A 12,604-nucleotide genomic window follows, 5' to 3' on the forward strand; every position below is an offset into this window, starting at 1 on the left:
TTCTTCTGGCCCAGAGAGGTTCTGTTTTAACATTTTTTAGTTCAGATATGTAGGTCTCCAGTGCTCTCTGTGGCTGAATTTCTATTCCAATGCATAAAGATAGGTCCGAGCTACAGGGTTGAGATTCAGTGTTCAGTGGTGTTTGGATCTGGAGATTGAGTTAATACCATAACAGAGAGTATAGTTACACTGGAAACATGGGGTGTGACTGTAGCTTGTGTAGACATTTCCAAGTTAGCTTTAATCGAGCTAGTTCAGGCATCAGAGCAGTGAAACTGTTGCAGCATGCACATAATTATCCAGAATTCCAAGGGACTTGTAAAGCTTGTGCTGAAGATTGTACTGTTGCAGCTTCACTGCTCCGGTACCTGAGCTAGCTAGAGTAAAGGCAGCTCTGGTATTTCCGCTTGACAGCAGATACCCATAATTGTAGTGTGGACGTACCCTGAGAAAGGGGCTAGCAGCACAGTTTGGTTCTAGATCCAAATTTCCCTGAAGTTCAAAGTTGTTTGGATCCAGGGGTTTGGTTCTGACTCTTCTCCACTTAAGTCTAAGAGATCCCATTGAGTTTGGTGAAATGTATTCCTTGACTTCTGATCACTTGTCAGTTCCATACATTACATAGTTCGGGGCAAATCAGGGTCCATATTTTTCCTTTCAGGCCAAAGCCCCGAATTCTGTCGTGTTAGTGGTAGGAACACACCTTGACCTTATTGAAACTAAATTTCGCGTTGAGAGGATAGCAACTCTTAGAGCATATGTCCTGGCTCTTTGTCGCTCTCCTTCTGGATCAAGAGCTACTGGCTTTCCAGATATCACATTCAAGCACTTACAGTAAGTACAATATCTCTTATATCACTGTGTATCAATCAGTGGGTTATACTTTATGGCCCCTAAATGTAAGTAGCTTTTGTAAATTTTATGTTTTCTTGGCAACAATAGATCTAAAAACTCATTAGCTTTGTACTTCATCTGTATTTTGGATTTTTTCTGGCATAATTAGAGAGAGAAGTGCGGCATGCTATAGTGGTCTCAACATGGGTCTAAGAGCCAGGAACTGAGTTCTAATCGCAGCTGTGACCTTGGGCAAATCACTTACACTTACACTTCATTGCATCTCATTTTCCCTCTAAGTAAAATAAGGATAAATTTTATTAACTAACACACAGGGGAGTTGTATCCATTGAGTGATTAATGTTGCAAACACTTTAAAGATAAAGATGGCAACTGTTCTATAAGATCTAAGTATTATTACTGCCAATTAGCAATATACTAATGGGATTTGTAATATTTGCAAGATAAATGCCTTTATAACTTTACAACACTATTATTACATATTAGTTGCATTCTCATAGCAACTAGGATTCCTGGTCATTGTGCTAGGTGCTGTACAAACCCAGAACAAAAAGCTGGTTCCTGCCCCAAAGGGCTTACAGTCTACATCATTTTTTATTTTAGAAAGGCCAAAGAGTCAGTGACTGCTCATTATATAACCAGGTCATGGAGTTCAGCCCAACGCGCTCACGTCTGCCCGGTGTGAGAATGCACTTGGGGAACGCAGAATCCTCAGGCTGGGAAATTAAATAGAGGACTTACATTTCCCAGCATGTGCCATTGCTGAGCACTGTGCTGAGACAGCAGCAACTTGTCAATGACCCCTAACAGCTGGAAATTCCCGATATTTCTGGTGGGAACAGTTGACTAGGCCCAGAAGCTGATGTTAAATTCCCATAGCTGGGAAATGGGGTATTCTGCTGCACCAGCCACTCACACTCTGCACACACTGTCAGTGTGAAGATCTCTGCTGTGACATTCTGCATCTGGTAAACAGACACTGCATTGAGCTTCCCAGCCTCCTGTATCCTTCCCAACATCAGAAAAACCACCTGACGCTTGGTGTATGGCCTAGCTCCCACTCAGGCAGAGTGTTCACACTCACAATCAGAGCGGCTTCTTTTATCAGCGTGCAATAGGCATTGTATGTCCTAGCTGCACTAAAACTAGGTCTAGGATACACATTCGTGAGTCCAGCTTTTACCTGGGCCTACCCTGCATACAGTGCTGGCTGCACTAGCAGCATATCACCGAATTTAATGGTGCTGCACTTTACCATGGTACCATCATTTCCTACTCACTCTCATTACAGCCACTCTCTTGCCACCATAAAGCAGCCTGCCCGGACCTCTCTCTCTTAAAGGGAACTCCCTTCACCCTGACCCTGAACTCTAATTAATATTCTTGCTCAAACTCTCCCCAGCACAGTCTGCTTCTCAGCTCCTGTCAGCCTCCAGTCTCCTGTCCAACTTTCCTCATTCATTTCCTCTTAGCTGGAGACGCTATGCCCACTTCCTTCCCCCTACCCCCACCGCTACCCCCACCCCAAACAATTTCATTCATTCACCATCATTCACCTGGAGCTGGCAGGAACACGGCTCCCCCGAGCACTACTCGGGGACAGCCAGAGTAGTTGCAGAATGCCTTTGTGCGGGTGAGACAAAAGCACTCTTATTGGCCATTCATTCAGCTCGAACCGGGTGTGTGAGCACATACTTTCCCCCATCCCCCTGCCCCCCACCGCTCAATGGCCAGGGTTTAAAATACAGAATTCTCCTTTAAAACAAATTTCTTCCCTTTCCCTCCCTCCCCACCATATGTGGAATCCGTAAGAAAGAGTCTTTATGGGGAGAAGCAGAAGAGCAGTGCTCCTGTGCAGCAAACAAGGAGACCGGGAATAGCATGATATGGAGACAGGCATTTCCTAGCTGTAAGAGAGATGGAGAAGGCCAGCTTGTAGGGACCCAGCATAAAGGGGGTCCAGCCAGCTGCATTTTGTGCAGGACCCGGGGGGGGGGGAGAGGGAAAGGCAGCTGTGAGCCACCATTCTACCTCCCTGAACCTGAGGCTGACCGAACCAGCTGGACAAGAACGGTCGCCTATGGACTGCTGACATCTCATACTCCTGGCTCATCCCAGAGCATTGCCAATGCAGGGGATGGAGAGTGGATGGTGGAGCGCTAGATACATTGGCTTTGTGCCACTGTGGCATTCCCCCGAGGGAGAGAGCTCTGTGTCCCTGAGCAATGCACAACAGATGGCACTGAGAGGGCCAGGATTTGGACCAATATATCTTTTTCTCACATTTCTTGGTATTTTTTCCCAAACCAAGGACCCTCATTGAGAACACCCTGCCCCCATCCCACCTCATTTATTCCGGCACCGGAAATTAGAAATTCCAAATAACAGATAAAGAAATAGTGACATTCAGGGTTCATCTACACTTCAGTTCAACACCTGCAGCTGGCATGTGTCAGCTGACTTGGACTTGGGCTGTGGGGCTGTAAAATTGCTGTGTAGACGTTCAGGTTTGGGCTGAAGCCCCAGCTCTGGGACCCTCCCGTCTCTCAAGGTCCCAGAGCTCGGATTCCAGCCTGAGCCCAAGCATCTAGACATCAATTTTACAATCCCATTGCCTGAGCCCGAGTCAGCTGACATGCAGTATAGACAGGCCCTAAAGGAAGAATCATAACCTGTATTAACGTCTCACAATCCTTCCCCCTGGTTTTCGTTTGCAGTGAGCTATCATGTAAGACCCTAGAAGGCCTTGATGGGCTCCGCCAACTGATATTTCAAGTCACTAGTAACATGAAGGATGTTGGCAGCTTTATTTGCTCACAGAAGCTTGCAGCGAGATTGGTAAGTGTTTATTTTTTCTAATGAGAATTGTAGCGAACCTGGGTACAGGTACATTTGTTTTATGTTTTTATGTTTGGTTTTTGGTTATAGCTATAGGAAATACGTACAATGTATCAGCAGCCATAAACCAACAACAAAACAAGCAAACACAAATATTGTAAGTTATCTGATTTTGGAAAACAAACAAATTCATAAGCTTGCTTCTTAAACATGTTTTTGAACCCAACTGCTGAATAGCATGATTGTTGTTTGGAATTGGTTGTGCTATTTTTCTCATGTGACTTACAGATACCAAGAAGTTACCTTAGTCTCCAAGAAGCTGTCCTAGCAGAACAACAGAAAAGGAGTCAAAATGATGACGTGCAGTATCTAACAGACAAACAAATAGAGCAAATCATAGAGCAAACCCCTGGAAATGATATCAAAGACTATGAGGACTTGCAAGCTGGTATGTCTCGGGAGCCCAGTAATTGCTTGGAAGTTAACGTTCATTGGGATTTATAAATATTATGAGAATGAAAGTAGCTGCTGTTCAGATCGTTACTGTAAAAGATTCTGAGTCTGTGCAGATCTCTATTCAGGTGATTGGTAACAATCATGGGTGGTGGAATCGGTGTCTCCAGGAGGTCTCCAGGGCTCTAAAATCTAGTCACATTCCACCTACTGTCATTAAAAAGAGCATACCTCTCCAAGTGACAATCATTCTGCTGCCAGTTTAGAATATGCTGTATTGTGTGTGCTGCTAGTTTAAAGTACCATCTCTTTGTCTGCCCACGTTCTGTGACACATTCTCAACCAGTCCTGCAGAAATTAACACTGACATATTTTATTAAAACTGTCTTGAGTTTCAAGTATGAAGGACCAGTCCTGCAATCCTCACCCAAGCAGTATTCCCACCAGTGGAAACGCTGCATCCATGAGAACAACAGGATCTGAGTTGGGGCAGGGGCAGAGATCTGAAGAAGAGTTCAGTGTAGTCTGAAAGCTTGTATCTTGCAAACAATAAAGATGTATTTGCAGCTGTGTTGTAAGAAATGAGATCTAGTTAGCTATAGCTTCTGCATGTAAATGCTATATGCTGGTTGTTGACTACATGCTGGCATGTTTTCGGGTCTGTTCCTTGTCTGGATGAAGTGATCAAGGCTTTCTTCTAATCTGCTGTCTGTAGTATGGTTTCATAACACTGCTATCTTGCTCTTCTGGTTTTTTTTTTACAGCCATCAGTTTCCTTATAGAAACAGGAACGTTGCTGCATTTCCCAGACACCAGCCATGGACTGAGAAACCTCTATTTCCTTGATCCAGTCTGGTTAGCAGAATGCCTTCAGAGAATATTTAATATTAAGAGCTCAAAGTCTGTTGCTAAGAATGGATTGATCAAAGCAGAGGATTTCAGGATGTTGTTAGTTGGGACAGGGTTTACTGAACAAACAGAAGAACAGTATTTCCAGTTCCTGGCCAAGTTTGAAATTGCACTACCAGTAGCCAATAACAGGTATGTTGGTAATGATTAAGGCTAAGATTTTTGTCATGGTTATTTTTAGTAAAAGTCACAGACAGGTCACGGGCAAGGAACAAAAATTCATGGAAGCTGTGACCTGTCTGTGACTTTTGCTGCTGCGGCTCCATGGTTTCCTCCCGCACCCCTCACTGGAACCTTGAGGAGGGCCCCCATGAGGAGGCTGTCGCCTGTCACTGGAACCCTGCCAGCCCCGCTGGCTGCCAGCTCCAGTCCCGTGATCTCAGAGGCTGAAGCAGAAAATGTCAGGGAGGCCTCTGGAAGTCGGATTCGGTGACCTCCGTGAAATAAACGCAGCCTTAGTAATGATCACTGGTGATGACTAAGCCGGGGCGAGAGCAAATGATTATTTAGGTAGAGAATAGTAGCCAGCCATGTCACTGGAGGAAACTTCCATAGTTGTTTGCAGAATTGTTGTAGCTTTGTGGGTCCTAGGATGTGAGAGAGTCAAGGCAGGTGACATAATATCTTTCTCTTGAACCAACTTCTGTTAATGGAAGGGACAAGCTTTTGAGCTACACAGACCTGAAGAAAAGCTCTGTGTGGACCTGAAAGTTTGCAGCATCCACCAACAGAAGTTGGTCCAAAAAAAGATACTGCTTCACCCAACTTGTCTCACTATAGTTAGCTGTCATAATGAAGGAACTTGTCTCACCATCAGAAAGTATCGGACTTTGTCAACGAGCTATAGTAGAAGATGGCAAAGACAAAGGGTGTGTCCACACTCACAGGTGCTGACTTTTATTTTTCTGGGTGGGTGCTCCACCCCTGCTCTGTCCTGAGGCCCTGCCCCCATTCTGCCTCTTCTCCTAAGGCCCCGCACTTGCTCCACCCATTCCCACCCCTGCCCCACCCTCTCTCCTGACACCCCCGCTCACTGATCTTCACCCTCCTCTGAGTCCCTCCCGCTAGCCTCCAAACAACTGATCAGTGGCCCCACCAAACGGCTGTGGCTGGTGGGTGCTGAAACCTTCTGTTTTTTTTCTGTGGGTGCTTGAGCCCCAGAGTACCCAGGGTGTTGGCACTTATGTCCACACTGGCACTGGAGGTGTAATTTCCAGCGCGGATAGACATACCTGTGCTGGCTTTGACTGAGCTAGCGCACTAAAAATTGCAGTATAGCTGTAGCAGCATGGGCAGCCAGATAGGCTAGTCACCTCATGTACAATCCCATCTGAAACCCTGGGTGCATATCCGAGGCACTAGAAGCAGCAGCTACGCTGGTATTTTTAGTGTGCTAACTTGATCAATGCAAGTATGTCTGCCCGAGCTGGAAATTACATCTCTTGCTCCTGTGCAGACAAGCCAGAGTTCCACCAAAGACTGCCTTACGGGGAAATACGGACCATCTGATCTGAACAGATGATCCATGCTCCAGAGCAAGGCAGAAAATCTTTAGGTTCCCACTAGTATTGCGCTGGGGACAAATTGCTCTCAAATGCTGGTGATCACGTCAACCCTGAGAACAAGAGTTAAATATCTAATCCCCAGTGCAGTGAGCACAAGAAAGCATGTCTTACGTGACAAGGTTTATTTCTTATGATAAAACTCATCACTAGATATTCCTCCATGTTGCACTAGGAATTTGACATGGGGACCATGTTCACTTAAATGTTATTGAATCCCTTTCCCCATTCCCTTCTCCTCCCCACTATTCTTCTTTCTGTTTGTCGATTGTCTGTTGAATTAATAGTTAAGTCCTAGCCCTACTGCCTTTTCGGCATAACATTTGCACGTCATTTCCTAACTCTATCGCACTGCTTCCTCATTCTAAATCCCTCAGGAGTTCTTAATGCTGCTACAAGTGCTGCATTCTCAATCCTGTCACTATGACTGTCAGTTATCCAGTCCCGGTTGCCAGCACGTTTTCTCAAGCTTAACACAGATAAAGCAATAATGTTTCTGCTTAATCCTAAATGCCTTTCTGACTCCTTGTCCTGATCTGCCATTTTTCTCAAAGGCAATTACATTGTCCCTGGCTCAGTAGTAAGGAAATGGGTTGTTATTTTATACTTCAACCAATCTATTTGGAGCCAACTGAGCTTCCTGGTTACAATACGCCCGCCCACCATTGATGGAGATACAGCAGGTTGCATTAATTTTTCTGCCTGGCAGACCAAAGCAGTTATTTGTGATTGGACTCTTGCAATTATTGTCTAGATTGCCTGATAGGGCTTTCTACACCCTGCAATTGGCAGAGTAAGCAGCTGCCAGTTTACATACTGAGAAGGGTGGATGGGGATACGTTTCACATATTTTCAAGATTTACATTGGCTGCTGCTCAAACACTGTGTTGAATCTCCATCTGTATTATAAGCCATTCTGTGGTTTTGGTCCAGCAGACATCATTGGCCTTCATATTTCTTACATTCCTAGACATGTTTTTAGATATACTGAGACAAATTTATATGCTATCACAAGATGTGTCCACTAGTTTTATGGAGCAAGAGCTTTTCGTTTAATACGCTCTGCATCTCTGGAATTCAATCTGCCTAAGATGTATGTAGCTCAGCCTTGTCTTGGTTGTTAAATTAAGGCTGAAAGCCTTACCTTTCTGTTTTCAGTTTACAAATGGAAAGGTTACTGTTTTAAATTCCAAAGGTGTTTTGTAGGATGATTAATTTTGTCATGTAAAATGTTATCATACATTATATGTACGATATACAAATATGTCCTTAAGATAGTCTTTCTGAATTGATTATTCTAATACTGACCTTCACAGGATGCTATAGGTTTAACTATGTAAGAGGGATTGTGATCTAGTGGCTAGAGTGTGGGACTTTGACCCAAGATTACCTGTTGTTTTCCCACCTCTGCCACTGACACCTTGCTACCTTGGTTAAATCTTAGTCTTTTGCCTCAGCTTATCTTTCCAGGGTATAATACTGTAGATTTTACAATTCTGCAAAGGGGTTCTTTATAAGTGCAATTTATTTATTTATTTATCCCCCGGACCTACATTTTTAGAAAAATCTTCTCTCTATGAAGCCACAATTTTCCTTCCACGTTCAAAGGATGAAAAGAACTTGCACAATGCACAAATGATAGAATTTAGCCAGCTGCTTAGCTACTTGGCTACTTGATTGTGACTACAAATTGGATATTTTGGTGTCTAAATCTTGTCATTCATATGCACAGTTTTGCACATACAGTTGACAGTGATTATAAAAGTCCAGGCTGGGCTGAGAGCCCTTTAAATTAAATGTGTGGCCGTTAATGAATTTGTTGTAGTAGTACGTATCTGGTTTGGAAAGTAGTATTATTAGTAGGTATCAAAAGCCATAAGCCCATTTTAAAGGAGTGTTACACACAATTTACTTCTTTGAGGACCCTTGCTAGAGCAGTCATTGAAAACTGTAATTTACCTAAATAATAACTTGTGCATGAATTTCTCTTGCAGATCAACAACCTCTCATTTTGCTTTTCAAAAGAGCAGTGTTCTCCTCCCATATCTTAGCTTCTCAAATACCGTGTAATAGGACAAATCAATAGTCTTTGCTTAACAACACATTTACAATAGCTTTATGGAAACCAAAAGCTTTCTGTTCTACTGTGACTCTAATATGGGTCTGACTCTCAAAAACAACCTAGCCCTTTTCTGTGGCTCTCATGGCATGGAGTAGCTGGATTTTGGTCATAACTGGCCAGCTGAGAATTCCCCCAGAGAAAGGTTCTCTCAACTAGCACAGCTGGCTGCTGTACCAGCTGCTCGCCTCCCCTACCTGAGCATAGGGACATATTGAGAGAGAAAAGGAGATTGTCTGGGGCATGTAGGGGATAGGACAGAATTATACTCAGCTGATCCTCACCTGCATTATAGTCCTTTAGGGACCATACAGTATGGGGGTAAACTATACTAACCTGTAGGCTGCACTAATTCATGGAGTGGGGAGGAGGGGCAACATAGCCTGGCTCTCGCAATTAGGGAGTTGTAACTGTTGACTCTCTGATACCTCTCATCTGTGCTGGGTGAAGCTCAGCTGTAATAAACAACTGCCCCTAGGTTTTTATATTCAAAGATTCCTACAGGATTGGAGCTGTAATTCTCTGCTTTCAGGACAGCATCTTCACATGTGTCAGCCTGAATGAATCCAAAAGTCACTTCGGAATTTAATGGAAACCAAATACCATTCCAGTGACTATATCATATTTGTATGCAGTTAATTTTTGTTTATACAAATGTTCTCCCCTTCATATCGATTTTATCTTCTCGACCTTACTGAGTTGGGTACAATGCTTGTTCCTCACTTGCTGATTTCCGTACCATACATTAAGCACAGTCCTCAAAGCAGTAGCTCTGTGTCCCTTCTTCATATGTTGCTGGAGTATCATAAAGCTTTTTATATGCAGTAGGCTGTACTATTAAAATGCTCTGTGGACACTGAAACTGAGTTTTTACACAGTACAAGGTATTTGCTGTTGTAAAGCTGTAACTGAAGATTTGAACTGTCACATTTGATTTGTTTCAGCTACCTCCTACCTCATCTCCTCCCAGCCAAACCAGCATTAGATATCCATGGCTTATGCCACCAGTCCACAAACACTGTCCAAAGAGTGTTCAAGATGAGTTTTGTCCCAGTTGGCTTTTGGCAAAGGTTCATAGCTCGGATGTTAATTAGTCTTGCAGAAATGGATCTCCAGGTAGGTTACTATAGTCACAAAATAGAAAGTGAAAACAATAAAATATGTCATTTAATAAAAACATAAATACCACTGGGAGTTCATTCACAAATACTCTTTGACCACATTCTGCTTGCTTTACTTATGTGAGAAATCTCATTGACTTCAATAGCACTGTTCACATGAGTAAGGTGAGCAGGAAATGTCCTACTGAAATTTGATTCCATTTTTATACAATTAAGCATTGTTTAGAATCAATATAGTCCAAAGTTTATTTTCCAGTCATAAAAATAACATTTGCATGGTTGGTTAAAGCTACTAAAGTCGTTGCTGGTGGTGGCACAAGTTAATGCTGCAACATCTCTCCAGTGATAACCTGGAAGCCGTTATAATTACCCATTAACTCTACCCTGTCACCTCTTAAAACTGCCCACTTAACTTGCATCAGCTATGTCGATACTTTTTCTTTAGGTGTCCTATAGTATTAGTCAGATTTGGAGATGCTCCAATTCCAAGACTTTGCAAAATGTTAGGAATGTCCATTTTTTTACAGGTTTCAGAGTAGCAGCCGTGTTAGTCTGTATTCGCAAAAAGAAAAGGAGTACTTGTGGCACCTTAGAGACTAACAAATTTATTAGAGCATAAGCTTTCGTGAGCTCATCAGAATGCATCCGATGAAGTGAGCTGTAGCTCACGAAAGCTTATGCTCTAATAAATTTGTTAGTCTCTAAGGTGCCACAAGTACTCCTTTTCATTATTTTACAGGTATTTTTTTTTAATAGTGTAAAAATTTCTCATAGCATTTCTGATTATATCCCATTGGGCAGGAAGTAAATCTTACACATCTCACTAGTGCCTGTATCCAGTACCCACTGACGACAGTGGGAAGGATCCCATTGACTTAACTGGACATCAGTTCAAGCCCCAGATGGGTAGACCTCTGAGTGATGATCATGTTGAATTCTCAACACACTATTTTTAAACAGCATAGAGAAAGTCATTTTTCCACCTTTTGAAACAGCTTCTGAAATATTGACACAGGTGGATTTACTAGCTCCGTGCTCTGAAGGCAGATAGTTGTTTGCTCACCCAGTAAACAGTTTTATTCTTCTTTGTAATTTCAAATACAAAATCCATTTTAATTATTGTGCATGAAGGCAGTAGAATGAACCATGTTCACTGGCTTGAGGCCATTCTGCTCTACGTGATCTGGAATTCTTGTTTTGCTGCTGACATAGTCATGACTGTATTTATTTTAATCACTTCACAAGCTGTTTTACAAGTCACGGGCACTTTAATTCCAAAAATAATGGAAAATATCCAAGATGGCCAGAGAAAGAAGGGTCGGTCCTGTTTGCTTGATTAAGGGGAATCCCCATGTGAGACGTCTCGGTGTTGAATTATTGTGTTATGCTGCTCGTTTCAGCTGTTTGAGAACAAGAAGAACACCAAGAGCAGGAACAAAAATGTGACCATCTACAGCTTTACAGGCACTCAAAGAAACCGCTGCAGCACATTCCGAGTCAAAAGAACTCATACAGTCTACTGGCAGGAAGGTCTGTTTGTTACCTTTGATGGAGGCTACCTCAGGTAATCTCGCCTGTAACCTACTGCATAAAACTGCATGCTAAATGGACGCTAACAGACCTGACTCAAATATTACACATTGACTAATTTCAACTGAAGAGGAGACTTTATATATATATAAAAATTCAGCAGATAAAAGCAAAGCTCAACAGTAATGGATCAGTCTTTGTTTGCCAGTTAGGAATGTATCACTTATTATTTCTTACTGTTATTGTTGCAGCTGCAAATATGAAGAACTCCAAAAATGTAAAGTAACATTTGGAGCAGAGCTGTTCGCCTGTGGAAAATTTTGCATTTTTACAGGCAAACAAGTGTTTGGATGAACAGATCTCTGCACAGTGCTCTTAAAATTCTCTGCCATACGGCTTCAATTCACACCCGCACAGAGGACTTTTCTTTTCTGTGCAGCTTAAGCCCTGTGGCTTTGCTTGCAAAAGGGGGCATGTGAGATGTGGTGGGGCTAGGCCAGTGCAAAGCCTTGCATCGGGTGAAGTAAAACAACTGCATTTATTCTTACAAAGATGCAGTGTCCAGGAGGATATTGGGGGTATAGACACTGTTCCACCCACTAGGATAGATTAGCAGCCATGGAGTTTTGTCCTGCAGCCTCTTCCTCCTTACCTAAGGTACCCTCATTACTGTAGTATCTGAGCACCTCATGATCTTAGTGTATTTCTCCTCACAGCAGCCCTTGCAAATAGGGAAGTGCTGTTCCCATTTTACAGATGGGGAACTGAGACACAGAACAGCTAATGCCCAGATCCTCAAAGGGACTGAAGTGCCTAACTCCTGTGAAATGTATGGGAGTTAGGTACCTAAATACCTTTGAGAATCTGGGCTGAGTGACTCTCTTAAGGTCACACAAGAGGTCTGTGGGACTTGAACACAGGTCTCCCAACTTCTCGGCCAGTACCTAACCACTGGACCATCCTTCCTCTCTGTTGGGTTTAGTGGATGTGTACCATCTATCTATCCATATTAAATTCTCACACAAAGCCCATTTACTCAGGCTTTGTTGGGGAGAAAGATGTTTAGCTCTTTGCATACAATTACCCAGTTTGCACAAGAGCCCATTATTTTGTGCACAAATACCCGGGGCTGTACACAAAAGGATATATCCACATATTTTGCAAGCATGTTTTTGAAGCTGCTTTGAAAATATGGTTCTTAGAGTTTTAGTATTGGT

The 12,604-nt window shown here is 42.9% G+C and overlaps 1 protein-coding gene across 3 annotated transcripts in view; it reads left to right on the top strand.

Moving 5' to 3' along the window:
* The window catches only part of LRRK1 (leucine rich repeat kinase 1), a 109,589-nt gene that overhangs the window by 69,616 nt on the left and 27,369 nt on the right, over nt 1-12,604 (top strand). For all 3 annotated transcript variants that reach the window (XM_038418730.2, XM_043494558.1, XM_043494559.1), the window contains 6 exons: nt 662-834; nt 3,573-3,693; nt 3,982-4,141; nt 4,911-5,187; nt 9,681-9,852; nt 11,258-11,421. In XM_038418730.2, coding sequence (XP_038274658.1) covers nt 662-834; nt 3,573-3,693; nt 3,982-4,141; nt 4,911-5,187; nt 9,681-9,852; nt 11,258-11,421 — 1,067 coding nt within the window. The remainder of the gene's footprint in view (nt 1-661; nt 835-3,572; nt 3,694-3,981; nt 4,142-4,910; nt 5,188-9,680; nt 9,853-11,257; nt 11,422-12,604) is intronic.

This window comes from Dermochelys coriacea, chromosome 10 (assembly GCF_009764565.3).
Source record: "Dermochelys coriacea isolate rDerCor1 chromosome 10, rDerCor1.pri.v4, whole genome shotgun sequence".
NCBI lineage: Eukaryota > Metazoa > Chordata > Testudines > Dermochelyidae > Dermochelys > Dermochelys coriacea.